Source organism: Spinacia oleracea, chromosome 5 (assembly GCF_020520425.1).
Source record: "Spinacia oleracea cultivar Varoflay chromosome 5, BTI_SOV_V1, whole genome shotgun sequence".
Taxonomy (NCBI): domain Eukaryota; kingdom Viridiplantae; phylum Streptophyta; class Magnoliopsida; order Caryophyllales; family Amaranthaceae; genus Spinacia; species Spinacia oleracea.
The window spans coordinates 15,704,798-15,723,598 of NC_079491.1; the positions used below are offsets into that span (position 1 = coordinate 15,704,798).

The following is an 18,801-nucleotide window of genomic DNA, read 5'->3' on the forward strand; positions in this document are numbered from 1 at the left end:
TAGTGTAGTCCATTATCAGTCTGATTGCCCACCTTATCCTTGCCATTTTGCATGCTTCTGAAATGCCTGGATGCAAGGGACTTGAGTGTGGCTTTATAATTTTCCTCTTGATGAGCCTCCATACTGTTGTTGGTCCCAAATTCAGCATTCTTGCAAGATCTACGATGCATGTTCTGTCCCCCATGCCTATTTTTGCAATTGAGTCATAGGAGACTTGAACCTTTTTCCTTCCACATCTGTGATATTGGCTTTGCACAATATATGAATTCATTGCTGCCTTCTGTTTCTTTGCTTTGTCCCATATTTTGCCTATGGTTTTTCTGGTGTAATCATATTCTATGACTGCATCCCTTATTGCCCCATACAACAAAGTTTCTGAATCTGGAATCTTTCTATTGAGCAGGAACACCAATATTTCTAGCCTCAATTCATTATTTATTCTTGGAGTCCTTGGCTTGTGATGATCTGTTGTGTGTGTTGCTGTTTGATGATGATGAGGTGATGCATTTTCTGATGGTGGTGGAAAGTTCAAATCAAAAATAAATGGTACCTCTTGAAAGTTGGTAGTTTGCTGCTGCCCTTCCCCTTCTACTTCTGGTACTTGCTGTACATATTCAGTGCTGTTTGGTACATCTTCATTAAACCCAATGTCCCCAAATTCAGCAGCAGTATTTTGAGAAGCTTGTACCAAGTCAGCAGCATCATCACCTTCCTCCGAGTCAGAATCGGAGTTAATGCCGTCGCCTTCATCATCAGAAAAACCGAGGAAATCGTCTTCCTCTTGATCTGAAGCCATGAAGTCCCCTGTTTTTTAGCTATTTAATGCTGAGTTGAGGAATAAATTTTGGTGTGTGTTTGTATTTATTGAACTTGAGTTGGATCAGAATTTTGGTGTTTTGTGGGGAAAGTCAGCCTATTTATAAAGGCATATCACTTTTTCTACCCCTCAAAATTTTGGAGGGAAACACTAAGTCAATGTTTAATTTTTTGGGAAAATTTCATGGAAATTTTGGAGGGAAATTTGGGAGTCTGTTTTTTGGGCAAATATTCCAGCCAAAAAAAACGTGACTCATTGTAATCTGATTGGTCCATGTAATTTCTGTTGGGTCCCCTAGCCCATGTGACTGAAATGTTTGTTGATTTAATTCAATACTTTAATAAATATCTACTTTTTCCCCAATTAATTTAATACTTTCTCTCTCTTTACTTTATTCTTTTTCTTACACACAATCATTATTCTTACACCCAATCATTACTCATATCCCAATACAACCCAAGATTCAGTTTTCTTAAAAAACCCCCAACATTCCTTATGGGTACAACAAAAAGGAATGGAGGGAGTATTAATTATTAATTATTAATTATTAATTATTAATTATTAATTATTAATTATTAATTATTAATTATTAATTATTAATTATTAATTATTAATTATTAATTATTAATTATTAAAGGGAAAGGGAATGGCAAACCTTGGGGGGTGGTAGGGTATCATTGTAGAGGGATTTGGGGGTAAGTGAAAAAGAAAATAGGGTAAAGGGAATGACAAAAACCACCAAACAAACAACAACAAATGGAATGAAACCCCATCATTCCCTTTCCCTTTCCTGAAAACCTCCAACCAAACGCCCCCTTAATACTTTCTTTGTTTATTTTTACTTGTAATGTTTGTTAATTTTTCGTTACCAATGCACAACTTTGATCGTTAATATCTTTAATTCTCTTTAAGTAAAAATTATAAAAAGTTAATATTTTGAAAATACACATTAAGAATAATATAATAAGACCCCAAGTGACTATGTTTTATCTTACTTATAAATCACCAACAATGATCAAAGTATAATATGTGAATAATGTAGAAATCACAAACGTTACGAGTATTAAAAAGCCGAGGAAGTAATAAATACTCCCTCTGTATTTTAAAAGAGATAGGCCCCGTTTGGTAAACAACGTTTTGAGCGAAATTTAGAGGATTCAACCATTATTGGAGGTTTGACTGCTCCAACCTCTAATATTGGTGTGTGGTAGTAAGAGGATTAAGGCCCTGTTTAGTTCACCTTATTTCTCCTGATCTGATCTAATCTGATCTGATCTAAACTTATTTTTTCTTATCTGATCTGATCTGAACGTATTTTTTCTGATCTGATCTGGTCTGGTCTGATCTGATTTGGTCTGATCTGATCTGATTCTACATAATTAAGTTTAAACAAAAATCTACATTTATTAATATTAAACGACTTACGTGTAAAATAAATATTACACAAATTTATAATATTGTTACTCATTATTTATTTGACTTTGATCATGATTTAACTATTCCTTATATTAGATAGACCTAGACATGATCTAGATAGATCGGTTATGATCTGGACATATAAGTTCTGATCTAGATATGATCTATACAGATCAATTCTGATCTGGACATGATTTGTACAGATCTGTTCTGTGCTGGACATGATCAGTTCTGATCTGGACATGATCTGTACATTTCAGTTCTGATCTGGACATGATCTGTATATATCCGTTTTGATCTGGACATGATCTGTACAATTTAGTTCTGATCTGGACATGATCTGTACATATCAGTTCTGATCTGGACATGATCTGTACAAATCAGTTCGAATCTGTACAGATCAGTTCGGATCTGGACATATCAGTTCTGCTCTGAATATGATCTATACAGATCACTTATGATATGGACATGATCTGTACATATTAGTTATGATCTGGTCATGATATGTACAGACCAGTTCTGATCTGGTCATGATCAGTACAAATCAATTCTGATATGGACATGATCTTTGCAGATAAATTCTGATTTGAACATAATTCTTACAGTGTCGATATCTAGACCAGTTATAATCTGGACATATCGATTCTGATTTGGAAATGATCTGTACAAATCGGTTTTGATCTGAACATATTGGTTATGTAAGGATCGGTTCTGATGTAGACAAGATCTTTGCATATTTGAACATGATCTGGACATGATCTGTAAAGATTAGTTATGATCTGTACAGATCAATTATGATCTGGATATTATCTGATCCTATCAGTTTGGTCTGGATATATAATGGTTCTGATCTATACAAATTAGTTTTGATATGGACATGACCTGATCATATCGTTTCTGATCTGGAATTAATGGTTTTAATTTGGACATGATGAATTTGAATGTTTTGTTAATGTTTTTTATGCCTTAAATAATACTCCCTCCGTATTTGTTTAAGGGGTAGACTTGGCCAGACACGTGTATTAAGAAGAACAATTGAATGAAATTCAGTAATAAAACAAGTGAAATTGGGTTAGATATTTTAATAGGTAAAATAAGTGGGGACCATGTCATTTTAGGGGGTGGGAGGTAGGGTGTAGTTCTGAAAATATTTGTTTAATAAGGTGGTGGAACATAAGATATATTAGATAGATTATTTAATTAGATGGTGGTGTTAATAAGTTACTAAAAGTGGCAAGTGCATCTCTTAAATAAATACGGCCGGAAAAGACAAGTGTATCCCTTAAATAAATACAGAGGGAGTAGATTTTAATTGCACCGACAACAACATTCTTTTGTATTAAAGCAATAATAGAAATAAAATATTAAATATAATAACAATGATATAAATATATAATAATAATAATCATCATCATCATAATAATCTGGTCTGATCTGATCTGGTCTGATCTGAACTGAACTTATTTTTTCTGATCTGATCTAATCTGAACTGAACTGAACTTATTTTTTCTGATTTGATCTGATCTGAACTTATTTTTTCTAATCTGGTCTGATCTAATCTGATTAAATCAGAAATAAGTAATAAGGTGAACTAAACCGGGCTAAAACGGAGGATTGGCCTCAATCATCGGACTTTCAACACGCTGCTCCCAGCACCATTTTCTTCAGAGGTTTGCAATTGTATAGTTTTAAAAGACATTTTTGCCCTTCTCGCAATTCTCCAAATGCATGATTTGCCTCTTCAAAGTCTTCGGATTTGCTGATCAAAGCTCGTAACTTCTAATTTTCCTCTTCAAAGTCCCTGAAATTTGCAGATCGAAGACCTTTTGATTATTTGATCAATTTTTGTTTAATTGTTTTGTTATTTTTGAGTTTAAAAGAAGAAGAAAAAGAAGAAGAAGAAGAAGAAGAAGAAGAAGAAGGAAGGATCGACACTAAGTTTATGTTTATGAGTATGTCTAATAACATAGATTTTTCTTGTGCAAGAATTCCATGGAATAAGTAATAATTTACTGTAAAAAAGACTTATGAGGATGATGAATCTGATAGAAAAGGACGGAGTCACGGAGATTTTGAAGAGGAAAGCATGGGGCAAAAGTTGAGGAAAGAAAGTCCCCCATAATTTTTTTAATTTTTTTAAAAAGGATGTGAGAAATATTAGAGGTTGGAGAGGCGGCATGCTGTGATGTGTGAGCAAACACATTACAGCGTCAAATATGTACCATTTCTTTTCAAAAGAGTACCATTCATTAAAAAAAAAGTACCATTTCGTTAAATATAATACCATTTCGATAAAAACATGTACAATTTCATTAAAAAGAGTACCATTTCATTAAAAACGAAGTACCATTTCGATTAAAACATGTACCATTTCGATTAAAACATGTACCATTTCATTGGATATTTTTGTTGTTATGTTTTTACAAAAACATAACAGACCGCGATTTTTACTTCCTTGAAATAATAAGGGGTGGGGATTTCATCCACTTTCTGGATGGTTCGTTGTTTATTTATTTATTTTATATTTTTTTATGTTTTAATACTCCATATTAATGTTACCTACCCCGTACTAATTGTATGAGTATTTGATATTGTAAATTAGCAAGTCTAACATTTAAATCTTAATTATTAAGAAATAAAGAATGCCACAAAAAAACTAATGTCTATAAATGTCATTTTACACAATTAAATAGCAAACAATTTTTAGCAATCAGCTAAGTGTTACGAAACACATTTACATAAACAGCTAGTCAAATCCGCAGTCAAATCTGCTAAATAAAAAGAGAATCAGCTAACTGCTAGTGTGAACAGTAAACAGCTAAACGCTAAACTCTAGTTGCCAAACAGGTTACAGGGCCATATACTTAACTTAAAAAATCGTATTCTTTTTTTTGATATGTTTTGGTCCCCACTTCTAATTATATTAATATTTCTCTCTTTCTTGTGGTCCCTACACTTACGCACATCATTCATTTACTATAATAAATAATTCAGCCACTACCCCCACTTTCATCTTATTTTAATAAATTCAACTCACTCTTCTAAAACTAGGTGCCAGTCAAAGTGCATGAAACAGACTAAAAAGATGAGTAATTTTGAAACGGAGGTATTATTCGTTAAAATAATAATAATAAAATTATTATTTTCTAAACATAAACACTATGATTTTTCTCAAATAAAGTGATTATAAACTGGTGAACATGTGTGGGTAATTACGAACTATGAACATGGATGAATATCAACATAGTTGTATACCATTTGGTCATTACCGAGTAATGTCTCAGTAGTTGCCACCAGCAAAATATGGTTGTAAATTTAAGTTTTTATCTGTAGGTAATCACCACGATAATTCTAGGTAGTGACCCACATCATAAGTCTTAAAGTGGAAAGGTTGTAAATTTAAGTTATCATCTGTAGGTAATGACCAGGACCATTCTAGGTAGTGACCCACATCATAAGTCTCAAAGTGGAGTGGTTGTAAATTTAAGTTATCATCTATAGGTAATGACCAAGATAATTCTAGGTAGTGACCCACATCAAAGTCTCAAAGTGGAAAGGTAAATCTTGTGGTTGTTGGGTATGAGATTTAGTTAAAATCTTTTTCATCTATAAAATAGATCTCCATATGTATTTTCCCCACCAAAATAACGGACATGGATTAGGGTGAGGGCTTTCTCATGGGTAAACATTTTTAAGAACAATTTCTATTGCAATGAATACGTGTGTTGAACTTATTGTGTCCGTAGAGAATACTACTAGTGAGTAGGGTGTACATAGTAAGTTATCATGTTACATTAACTCTAATTGATAACTCTTAGAGACATATGGGTTCTTATATTTGGTTTAACACTAACAAGGGGTCGGCGGGTTCATCTATGAAACTAATAGTGAAGCTTAAATATAAGCCTAGCAATATGATACATAGTAGTGTTTTGCATATAATCGCTTTGGATACGTAGTTGAATTTTGTTGTTACTAATAATAACAACAATAGAAATTGTAATGAATATTGTCGTTTTTATCGCCACGTGTTAGAATGTAGTTACTATAGGTAACACAAAGATAATCAACTCCAATGCCCAGTAAATGGTACACTATTACTTGATGAGGAAATAGACGTGTTATTTAAAACCTATTTCGATTTCGATCAACTACAATTGACACGTGTTAATTAAAACCTCTTTCTATATCAACTACAATTGAGAGAGAAAACACATTAATATAACTTTTACCCGTTATTGAGAGGGTGGCTCGGATCAAGTTCCAAATGAATAATCAGCTGTAATAGAATCTTACATAAATAAGAACAAGATATCGTTAATGGTTATTTTACACGTGCAAGTAGTATCATTTGGAGATAAGAAAAATAGGATGACTAAGACATCTTCAAATTAGTGTAAGAAATTGAATAAAGAGTTGATTAAGAATATATTTAATTTCAATCGACATAATCTTGGTACCTACCCTGATATCTTATGGTAATTACCTTTGTGGTATTGGTTACATCGTGATTAAAAATTCCACCAATAACGACAAAATAAGAAAGCATAATTGAGAGTAGAAGGGTTTCATTGTCGGAAGAAAAGGGGGAAATTACTGACATGTTGCCCTAAATTATTATTTTTTATCGTGTTTGGATACTATCCATGGATGAAGTTGGTAGCATCCATATGAACATAAGGATGGTAACTCCCAATATGTGTTTGTTCCTTCCTTCTCCCACGGCAGCGGTAGACCTGCAACTTTTGCCAAGCAACAAATTCCAGCCATGACAACCATTCAATCAACTGTAATTCCAGATTTCACACTAAAACATTATTATTTTTCAACAGATTTAACACGCCCGACAAATTTCCAAACTTCCGTCGAGACTCCATTTTTCCCGGCAGCCACCAAAGGCTTTCGTTTCTCGTTTCTACGGCCATGGCTACAAAAATCGTTGCAAATTCTATGGAATAAGCACCGAAATTAATTGCTCTTTGCTTCTCAACACCTCCCTCTTCTTCTTCCCATTGATTTCCAGATCTAACAAACACAAAACCAAACCCAGCTTTTCGGATTAAGGAACAACGACGAAACCATTATGACGATTAAAGAACTCTAGCGACACCCATGAACGATGAACAGAACAACGATGAACGACGGGTTCGATTGGCCGGCCATCGGAACTTCGGCGATAATTAGTGATAACATTGGATTAGCTCAAGTAAGAGGAGAGAAAAATAAAGTTAATTGTCAATTAACTCTCCTAATTATTTTATTTATTAATTACAGAATATCCAAATAATTAATTTTTGTTATTTTCATAAATTACAAAAACTATTTACATAAAATAAATTGTGTATTTAAATTTAAAGATAAAACGATTATATTCATTAAAATATATTATTTACATTAAATTTAAAGATAAAGATAAAAGAAAAGAATTTTGTGTGGCCCATATTAATTCTAAGCATTGGTCATTTATATTACGATCATAGTGGAAAGATCCCAGATTCTGTATTGTAATTACATGTTATACAAACTCGTTTACGGAATAATTGAACTAAAAACATGTGTAAATTAACAAAAAAATAACATCAAACAAATCATTTGACATGCTGATTCTGTATTATTATTATACATTAAAATTACATTAAATAAAACAACAAAAAAACCATATAAAACTAAGTCGTTTACGGATTAATTAAACTGAAAGAAAGAAGAACAAATTATCTTAAATTTCTTGGGAGAAAGAAGAACAGATTTCACCTCTGGATGATTCGTCTTATGAATTATGAGATCATGAATTGAGATATTCCCCCAATAACACAAAATTTCCAATTTATCTTAAATTTCTTGAGAAACCGAAGAGGTCAGCTGTGGGTGTTTTTTTTTTTTTTTTTTTGGAATCTGCTCTTGTAGTGATATTTTTCGTATTTCGTATTGCTTGTACATTGAATTTTGTATGTAAGTTATGAGAGCTTGATGAATCTTGTTTAAGACTCACCAAGGTCTCTAACTTGTTCAACTTGTCAAGTGTTTGATCAACTAGATTTGACTTGATCTTCTAAATCCCACCCCTAAAAGACTATTCACACTAGTTCAGTTGTTGGATACTCAATATGTGTTGTACCTTTGAGTTTAGTCATAACACAAAGCATATGTGCCCTGAACCCCTTATCGATTTCTCAACACAACTCGTTTCTTACCTCTCGAAAATTCCTCTCCATTATGGCAGTTGCATCCGTTCGATGATTCCAAGAATTTCGCAAATCATGAGAGGAGTTGGCTGGGTTTGAAGATTTGTCAAGGCAATTTACAGAAAATCAAAGGATTGGTCTATTGTATCTGTAAGTTAATTTGTTTTTCCAATTTGTTTAGCATCAATTATTTGGGATTAGTCCCCTAATATTTTTTTTATTATCGAATTGGTTCTTTGGTTCTTTTAGATTGTTTTTCTGTTTTTCTTCTTTAGCTAGAAATTATCATATGGTTGCTATTTTTTATGATTCAATGGCTTCCAAAATTCCTGTTAAAATTTTAGGTTAACCCCAAAAGATTGAGGAAAAGGCAGAGTAATTGTGAGACGCGGGTAGAAGGAGGACAATTGGTTCATTGAAGTGTTTTTCTATTACGAATTCAAGGTAATTTAGGTTTTTTGTTACAATTTTTATGGTTGTTCTATTTATTAATCTTTAAGAAAATTGAGGAACTTAAATGACCTCAAAGCGGAAAATGAAATACTGGATATTTAGTCTTGTATGCTTGATATTGTTTGTGATTCATTAGTCCAAAATCTATCAATAGAAATGGCTTGCAGAAAGAAAAGGTGCTTGTGCAGGTTGATAATAAATTTATTCCAATAGTGGCGAATGGAACCTTAGAAGTAATTCATCAGGTCCGCCACATTGGCTGCTTCTTATCATATTTGTAAGTATGGAGTCTACTTGTGTACCAATGTTTCTTTTGGCATTTGGTTGCTACTTAATTTTAATGGGATAACTTTGTCTTATACATCAATGCCTTTAAGCATACTGTGGGATCTATGACCTGATGTTGGCCTCTTTTTCAGCATGCTGCAGATGAGAGAATCCGACTTGAAGAAATGCGTCACAAGGTACCACCATTATACAAGTTTTGCAGGATATTGTATGTTTTTTTTTATTGTTGTTGTTGTTGGAGGTCTACGGGTTCTTTAGACATTGTATGCTTACAATTGTATGGTTTGTTTTCAGGTTCTTTCTGGTGAATTGAAGTCAATAAACTATCTGGATAAAGAAAAAAATTTGGTATGATGGAAATTCTGCTAAGAGGGGGAAGTGAATGGTGGAGAGACAAGAGAGGCAGAGGCCACTCTTGATTTATTTGTAACTTTATCTGAGTGCAGAAGTTTCAATTGTAGGTTTTACCTGAAATAGCCTACCAACTACTGTGGAATTATGTTGATCACATAAAGCATTGGGGATGGATATGCAACATTTTCACTCAAGATTATAGATCATTTGCGGAGTAATTTTTTTTCTCCATATGTTTATCCTTTTTCCTCCCCCTTTTCTAGCACTCATATGCACATCTACATGTATGCATGCATGACGCATATATGCACACTCACACAAACACCTCACGGCATTAGTATTAAAGCAAAAACATGCACACACATAGCAGACCAGAAGACACACGTTTGTACTTGCATACATAGGACACACCTCATATAGAAGACATATAAATCACGCCTCATACAGAAGACAAACAAAAAATGAATCAATTTCCAAGTAATTCATATAGGAAAGATTTATGCTTGGAACATTTGATTAAACACATTTAGAAAACCCTATGAATTTCCTCTATGAGAATCTGGTTAGCTACTTTTCACCTAATAGTTTAACATTATGCTCTCAGTCTCATTAAGCAGTCAGAGCTTTCAATAAGATGCAGTCAATTTATTCTCACTTCAAAATAACTTTTGTATGTATTTGTCGATTTTTGCAAAATCCTAAGTTTTCTAAATGAGCGAGCATCTTCTCTCACACTTATTACGGTAATCGTACTATTTCCTCCACCAGCTATTCTCGACTTCCAATTCAAAGCATCATCTAAATTTTCTGTTATTGTTGACAATCTCGTCATTGAATTTAAAGTGGGCTTTCAAGTAGTTTATGTATTTCCTTTTTTTTTTGTGATCTTATTATGCAGTAGAGTTTATTTCACCTTATACTTTTTGGGCCAGAGGTTGTTGGGTCACGATGCTTAGGTTTCCATTATGCCTGCTTGGTTGCCCATTTTTAGCCTATTATTCAAAGCTGGAAAAGGGTTTATGCAATTATCTTTTATCAATTTCATGTTCATATTAAGATAAATGGATTGAGAATATCTTGAACCAACCCAACCCATTCAATTTAACAGGCCGAAAGACTTGAAACTTAATCAACCTGTTTGATCAATCATTTTCGTCACGTTGACCTGTATATCTCAGCACTAAAATACTTTATTGTGCTTGGCTTTGTTGTGCCATTGTGTTTTTCAGTTTCGGCCAACCCCTTATTTTTTAGTATTTTGATATTTTAAGATGATGTTTCAAAATTGTAAAAAAATATGTAGGTTTCAAATAGGTACTATTCTTTTCTTTTTTTTTTTATTTGAAAACTTAACTTTAGCCCGACCTATTTATTTAAAAGGGTTAATAGTGTTAGCACTTTTGAAGTAACAAGTTAAAAATATCAGCATTAACCCGCTTAGTTTGTCTCTGGTTCATGTTAAGCTGTGTTGTGAGATTAACTCTTGACTTCTCTAATATCACCATGAGTCCATGAGTGTATATGACCACACTCATGTCGTCTGAATGTTCCCTCATTGTTGAAGAGCCGAACATCGTTGTGTTTTCAAGTAAGTCTCAAAACCATGGGGATCTCTAGGTTCTGTTCTGAGTCTATTTTGACAGTTTCTTTATGTAGTGTGCTCACGGAAGGCCAAAAACTGTGCCTGTAATCTGAAGGCATTACAAAAGGGGGTCCTGCAGCTTGGATCTTGGCATGAATTCTCTAAGAATACCTACATGGATTCTGCAGGAAGGAGATAACTCTTGATCGTGCTAAACGTAGACTTAATATGGTAAGTGGTTGTGAATGAAAAACTGAGCTTGATATGGTGGTAAATGTGTATAAGGTTCGTTTTCTTTACACAATTTTGTTTTCTCTTGTAAGCATTTCCATTTTTCTTTTCTTTTGTATATCGAAAAAAAAAGAAATTGTATCTTCATTCTCTGGTTATCTTGTACTATCTAAGTGTACAAGGAATAGTAGCTGAGTATATCCTTCATTCGTTCTTTCGAACCTGATTGATTTATAATATTGCTACACAAACTGACATGTTTGGTGAGTGGGAAAGTTATGAGTGACAGATTTATATTACTCCTACACAAACTGACAAATTTCATCCACAACCTGATCCTACACAAACTGATGCTGCACTTTACTCTGTATTTTTTTTTCTTTTCTCCTACTAAATACCATGGTTATATGTGTTGTAGGAGGAAATTTAGAAAATAAAGGCAGAAGAACCAATCGCGTGATATGGTACAAGAAGAAAACAATGCACTTAAGAGCCACATGAGTTCAGTTGAAGATGAACTTCTATCATTTAAAGAAGTGTTACTACAACGGCTTAAGGCTCCAAGAGAGGAGACTTCAACTATTTAGATTTTATTTTGTTCTATTATATTGAACATGAGTTATTTATTTATTAGTTTTTTAGAATTTAAAGACAACGATATGTGATTGTTGGGTTCTCATAACTTGAAGTTCTATTGTCAATTTTTTTTTTTGATTAATGAAATTTTCATTTGTTTTAATTGATTGATTTATAGTTTTGTATATTGTTTCATAGAGAAAATGTAGGTGTTTTGAAGAATGTAAATAATGTTATTATGATTGCAATATTAACTACAGAATAGTTCGTCGTTATTGCCAAAAATTTAATTTTTTTAACCGTTGGGATGACATTTTATGATGATTATTTTGGTCGGTATTTCTTAATTGTTCATCGTAAATAAGTATTTAACGATGAAATATCATGTTGTCGTTATTTTTTAACGACGAAATAATAATTCGTCGTTAACTTTTACCGATGAAACAATAGTTCGTCGTTAACTTTTAACGATGAAATCCTAAATTAATTCGTCGTTAATTGTTAACGACGAAACGGTAATCCGTCGTTAATGGTTAACGACGACATGATGTTTCATCGTTAATGTTCGTTAAATATTAACGATGAACATCGTCATTAAAGCCAATAACGACGGAACCTGTTACAACGAACATCATGACCGTCGTTAAAGGTTTTATCGACGAAAATTGAGGCTTTTAACGAGAAAATTGTTCGTCGTTAAACGCCCTTTTTCTAGTAGTGGTGGCGACAATGAACCCTTACTAGTTCTGGAAAATATGTCAAGTTAGAAAAAGAAAAAAAAAAGTAAAACCGTTTAAAACAAAGCATATGTATCTATACTTAGTATTTAAAGCAAAATCACAAATGATTAGATGACACGTGTCATCTCCATCTTTCATCCATAAATTCTTTTTTTTTTTGAATTTTTCCTTTTATACGAAATATTTTACAATTTCAATACTTCTTCCACTTCACCTTTCTCATCCAACATTCATTCAACATTTAATTCATATATCCATTCACCCTCTTCCGCTTCATCTCCCTCTTTAACATTCAATATTAATTCACCATCTAATTTATATATTTTTTTCAACTTTCATTCCACCTCTATAAATCACATATCCCACTAAAATCCTAAATCCTCAATAAAATTAACATTTTAAAAGATGACTATATAGTTGTACGTTCATTTAATGGGCTCAAAAGCTAGTTAATATGAAACACAAAATCATAAGAAGCTACACTGGTTGTTTCTGGGAAGTGTATTGCAAGTGTACGATGACTCGATGAGGTATATATACGTACAATAGAATAAAGTTTGCTTGGAGAACAATAAACCCTAGATCTAGAATATTCCAAAAAGATACTAGGGTATAATGAACATCCACATAATATCTAATAACACCCCCCCTTGAAGATTATGCCTCGTCAAAACCTTACTAGGAATATCGTGTGGGATGAAAACCTAGTGAAGGAAAAAAGAGTATAGAATGTTCCTCATAATACGTTTGATATGTTGCCTCATTAAAACCATTGCCAACAAAACCCAGTGGGACAAAACCTTGGTCAAGGGAAAAGGAGTGCAACGCGTCCCCCCCCCACCCCACCCGATAAATACATCATTTGAGATCTTCTAGTGCAATCGATCCAAATATCCACTTGAGATCTTCTAGTGCAATCGATCCAAATATCTAATATTGTTGAGGAGAAATAGGGAAAGAGCAATTGTATATGTTATTTAATTCGTTTGTTATGTATTTGTTAGATTCACATGTTTACGTAAATGTCGTATGACTTTTTATCGTGAATTAATTTGATTATAAAAAATATACAAATTTGCTGAAACATAACTTTATTAGCTAACACATTTAATGCAAATACCGTTACTATCAATTACAAATAACGAAAATAAACCACAACTACTAAAATACATAAATCATATAGATATGGATCGCAAATAAAATACACAAGTACTAATACACAAGTACTGCGTAGTACTATTTTGGTTCTTGACCATACATTCGTCTATTATTAGCTATAGTATGTAAAATCAGAAATTAAGTTTGAGATAACAATTTTAAAATCGATCTCCCGGTGTTGATTGATATGTTTTCTGCGGAGAACTGGGAGCGAAGTTGCTCGATCACTGTCTCGTCCACTTGGAATCCCTTGGTAAGAACATCGTCCAGAATACGTGGGGTAGTCGCAAACACACTATCAGCGACATTGACTCGCCCTGGATTTTGGCTCCCAAATGAGGCATAAGCCAAAGCGTCTGTCTTCCCAAGATTTAATTGGAAATGGATTAGACCTTGAGGGAACACAATAACATCACCCTTCTTAAGTATCGTGTCATATAGCTTGTAATTGGAGGTCACAAAGCCAGCATACATAGTTCCTTCCACCACGGCAAAAATCTCCGACCCCCGAGGATGCATGTGAGGGGTATTCAGGCCATAGGGTGCAAAGTCTACCCGAGCCATGGCCACCCCTTGTGTGTTGACACCGGAAAATTGGGTTATGTCGACTAGTGTCGCATTTGCTCCCTGTGCGTTGTTTGTGTCACCAGGTACGTTAAACCTTTTATACAAGAAATCATTTACTGTCACTTCATTTGGGTTCTTGCAAAGCCTCCCGTTAACAACAACTGCAAATTGTTCATTAAAGTACATATTAAGTAACAATTAACAAAAGATTTAGTATAAGCAACAACATCAGTGACTCAGTGAGTATCTTATTTGGTTTGTTTCTATATATAGATTTAAGATATAAACTTTTTGAATTGTTTAAAAAATTAAGAATACTCGGAAATATCGATGATAAAACAAATATAAAACAGTGTAAAAAGGTATAAAATCTTTTTAGGTGCACAACTGAGGCGTTTAAAAGAAAATAGATAAATGATACGAGTAATATTTTAAGAAACAACAAAAGTATGTAAGCAAGAAAATGTTTTACCTGCAGAATTAGGATTATTGACGCCCACACAAAAATCTTGAAGGGGTGTAGGATCGGAAGCATTTGCCACGTAAATTATCGTAGCAAAGGCGGCCATGCAAAAAGTTGTCATGACCAGTTTTGGTATGCGACCTCTCTTAATATTTACCATATTTAAGCGAGACAAGTAATGTATAAGTTAATTATAATTGAGATTATATTTTGTGAAGAACTTTTTCTTTTTGGTGCAATATTTTGTGAAGAACAAATGATATATTAAAGCGTATATATAGTTGAGATGGCCATAATCAAATGTGTTTTTTCATACAAAAGTCATAATGTAAATGGAAAAGATCATAATGTAATAGTATATTTGAGAAAAAATCATTATATTTGGAAATGGAAAAGTTAGACTTTGCTGTAATTTTGGAATGCTAAAAATAAATTCAATTCGATCATGCTTAGAAATAAAAATTACGTAAGCAATTAGTTAAGTAATTATTCAACTATTCAAGTCTAAATTTGCTGATTTTCTTGTAACAGTTACCATACTACAATGTTGTATAATTGTATTTATTATGTTTTTTTTGTTAATAAATTAAGTATATTGCACGAGATCAAAACTAATCATGATCATGACACATAAAAAGAGCCGATACAGAGTTTTATAGTATATTTACGTACATAAGTATTCTGTTTCACAATAGATATTACTCTATTTTATAATGATTTTCTATACTATTTATATATAAACTTTGGCAATCAATATATTTAATTACATATTATTTCAATTATAAAAGTTAGATATTTTAAAAATATATATTAAGATTAATCCATTAATAATTAAAAATAAAAATTTGTCTTTATTAATAATAAAATAATTGGTGAAAGTTAGTAAATGAATAGCGCAAAAGTCAAAATGATGTATTTATTACAAACCATAAGAGGTACTCCCTCAATCCCAGAATACTCGCACCGCTTTCCTTATAAGGTCGTCCCGGAATACTTGCATTGTTTCTATAAATGACATATTTTTCTAATTTTATAATCTTTATCTCACTTACCTAAGGTACCACTTGTATTCCTAACATCTAAAAAAACATTTGAAAAATTCACCCCCACTCCCCCCCCCCCACCCCCACCCCCACACTCTCAAAAAGTGGACACATTTCTCACTAATTACTATATTTAAAAAATACCCAATATCAATTACCACCTAATTAAATAATGAGAGTGATGGGTAGCTCAGTTGGTTAGAGCTTCCATCCCGATTTCAGGTGATCTGTGATCGATTCTCATCCCCGTCCTTGTGGCTCATTTACACCCAAAAATCCTAATTAAATAATAAGTTAATTAAATTGTTTTAAACTATATATCAGTCAAACTGATGCGAGTATTCCGAAACGGAGGGAGTACGACATAAAGATCAGATCTGAACATGAGTCCAATCCTAATTAATTGTGTCGGCTGCCTTTCAAGCTTAAGGACAAAATCTCCATAAACTACCCAAATTACAAGTCAAGCCGTGCAAAGTTGATTATCTCTAGACATATGTTACATATGTATAAGTGTATATATGTTACCATGCATGATCATCCCTATCTAGCTTAGGTCCTGTTCTTCTGAATTTTATTTGGCTGAACTGAGCTGAACTGAACTTAATGAAGCTGAACTGAACTAAACTGAACTAAACTAAATTTAATGGAGCTGAATGGAGCTGAACTGAACTGAATGAATAGTAAATAATAAATAATAAATAATAAATACTCCTAATAACAATAATGTTAATATTTATAACAATACTCATAATAATATTTATAACATTCGTTAGTGGTTCTTTCTTATACTAAATCATTCGTTAGTTGGTACTTAATATTTATTACATTTTGCAGTGGTTGTTAATGGGAGGCTTTGTAAAAACCCAAATGACGTCACAATAAATGATTTCTTGTATAAAAGGTTTAACGTACCTGGAGACACAAACAACGCCCAGGGAGCAAATGCAACACTAGTCGACATAAACCAATTTCCCGGTGTCAACACACAAGGGGTGGCCATGGTTTGGGTAGACTTTGCACCCTATGGCCTAAATACCCCTCACTTGCATCCTCGTGGCTCGGAGATTTTTGCCGTGGTGGAGGGAACTATGTATGCTGGCTTTGTGACCTCCAGTTACAAGCTATATGACACGATACTTAAGAAGGGTGATGTTATTGTGTTCCCTCAAAGTCTAATCCATTTCCAATTAAATCTTGGTAAGACAGACGCTTTGGCTTATGCCTCATTTGGGAGCCAAAATCCAGGGCGAGTCAATGTCGCTGATAGTGTGTTTGCGACTACCCCACATATTCTAGACAATGTTCTTACCAAGGGGTTTCAGGTGGACGAGATGGTGATTGAGCAACTTCGCTCCCAATTCTCCGCAGAAAACATATCAGTCAACACCGGGAGATCGATCTTAAAACTGTTATCTCAAACTTAATTTCTGATTCTACATACTTTAGCTAATAATGAACGAATATATGGTCAGGAACCAAAATAGTGCTACGTACTAGTGTATTTTATTTGCGATCCATATTTCTATATGAATTATGTATTTTAGTAGTTGTGGTTTATTTTCGTTATTTTTAATTGATTATAACTGTATCTGTAATAAATGAATTAGCTAGTACAAGTTCTGTTTCAGTATATTAGTATTATATTATATATGTATTCAATTAATTGTATGTTTTAAATAACAATAATGAAGAGTTACAGAAAATAAATTAGAACGAGTTAATTAATCTTTGTCCTTAGGATAATATCAATCCCAATATATTGTACGTAGATGGGATTCAAAGTTAATATACCTCAAAATTCGCTAATCATATAAACGGAATATAACAAATTCAGCCATTCTCAATGAACATATCTTTTCGAGACTATTTTATAATAAAGTACATATATATAGAAGCGTATTAGGCCTTTAATCTTTTCATTAGTTGTAATACCCCGAAATTTTAAACTCGATTTATTAAAATTAAAAATATTTATCAACTTAATTTCGTTTTAATTAAATTACGAATAATCGAATTTCGTTTTTACGAATTATTTTAAACGATAAATTTATAAACCGAATTATTTATTTTCGTTAACGATAATTTATTTATTTTTAAGGAATTATTTTAATTAAACATTTTATTCCAAATTCTGAATTTTTGCCAAATATTGTGGATTTAAAAAAAAAAAAAAAAAAAAAAAAAAAAAAAAAGAAAAAAAAAAAAAATCCATTTTTGCTTTACTGCCTTGCTTCCCACGCATATCCCACCTTCCCTCAAATCAGTCCCCATACATTTTCTTGAGCCCCAAGGCCTTCCTCTTCTAGAATCCTTCACAAAACTTACAAATTTCTTTCAATTTCTGATCAATTTCATTACCAAAAATCAATTCACAAAACTGAGAAAAAAATCATCCCCTTGTTCTTCCTTAATTCGAACCACCACCGCAAACACCACTGCAACCACCAGCCACCACTACTGCCACCTCCGTCCAACCACCACCTTGACCACCGTCTCCCTCCAGCACCACCGCACACCCACCGTACCTCCCCCTGCTCTCTCTCCTCCCTTCGCGACGCCCTGCCCCTCCCCTGTTCCTGCTCCTTTCTCCAACTCGCAGCACCACCCCCATCGCACTCCACCACCGCCCACCATCACCAACCCACACACCAACCTCCGCCGCCACACAAACCCCCGGTGCTCCGCCCAAAAATCGCCAGAACTCTCCCTCACAACCCCTCCCCTGCTTCCCCTTCATTTTCGCACTCCCTCCTTCTCTCGCTTGTACCACCACCGTAAACCACCGCCCTCACCGTCGCCTTCCGGCGCTGCATCGCCCAGCCAGACGCCTCACCCCCCTTCCCTCCTTCCTCCTCGTGCCCTCCTTGCTCCGTTTCCCCTGTTTTCGGCCCCTTTCCCCTTCCCCTGCTCGTGTGTTTCGTTCCCAGA

At 33.6% G+C, this 18,801-nt stretch overlaps 2 protein-coding genes across 2 annotated transcripts; one reads left to right on the top strand and one right to left on the bottom strand.

Moving 5' to 3' along the window:
• Positions 1-13,766: 13,766 nt before the first annotated feature.
• Positions 13,767-15,055, bottom strand: LOC110784590 (putative germin-like protein 2-1). The gene is made up of 2 exons (XM_021989041.2): positions 14,837-15,055; positions 13,767-14,525 (listed from the first exon to the last, which is right to left on the bottom strand). The coding sequence occupies exons 1-2, from the start codon at positions 14,985-14,987 to the stop codon at positions 13,936-13,938; spliced, it is 741 nt and encodes a 246-aa protein (XP_021844733.1). The 5' UTR covers positions 14,988-15,055; the 3' UTR covers positions 13,767-13,935.
• Positions 15,056-16,051: 996 nt separating this feature from the next.
• On the top strand, positions 16,052-17,419 carry LOC110784569 (germin-like protein subfamily 1 member 16). The gene is made up of 2 exons (XM_021989027.2): positions 16,052-16,067; positions 16,708-17,419. Exons 1-2 carry the CDS (start codon positions 16,052-16,054, stop codon positions 17,295-17,297), a joined length of 606 nt encoding a protein of 201 aa, XP_021844719.2. The 3' UTR covers positions 17,298-17,419.
• The last annotated feature ends 1,382 nt before the right edge of the window (positions 17,420-18,801 follow it).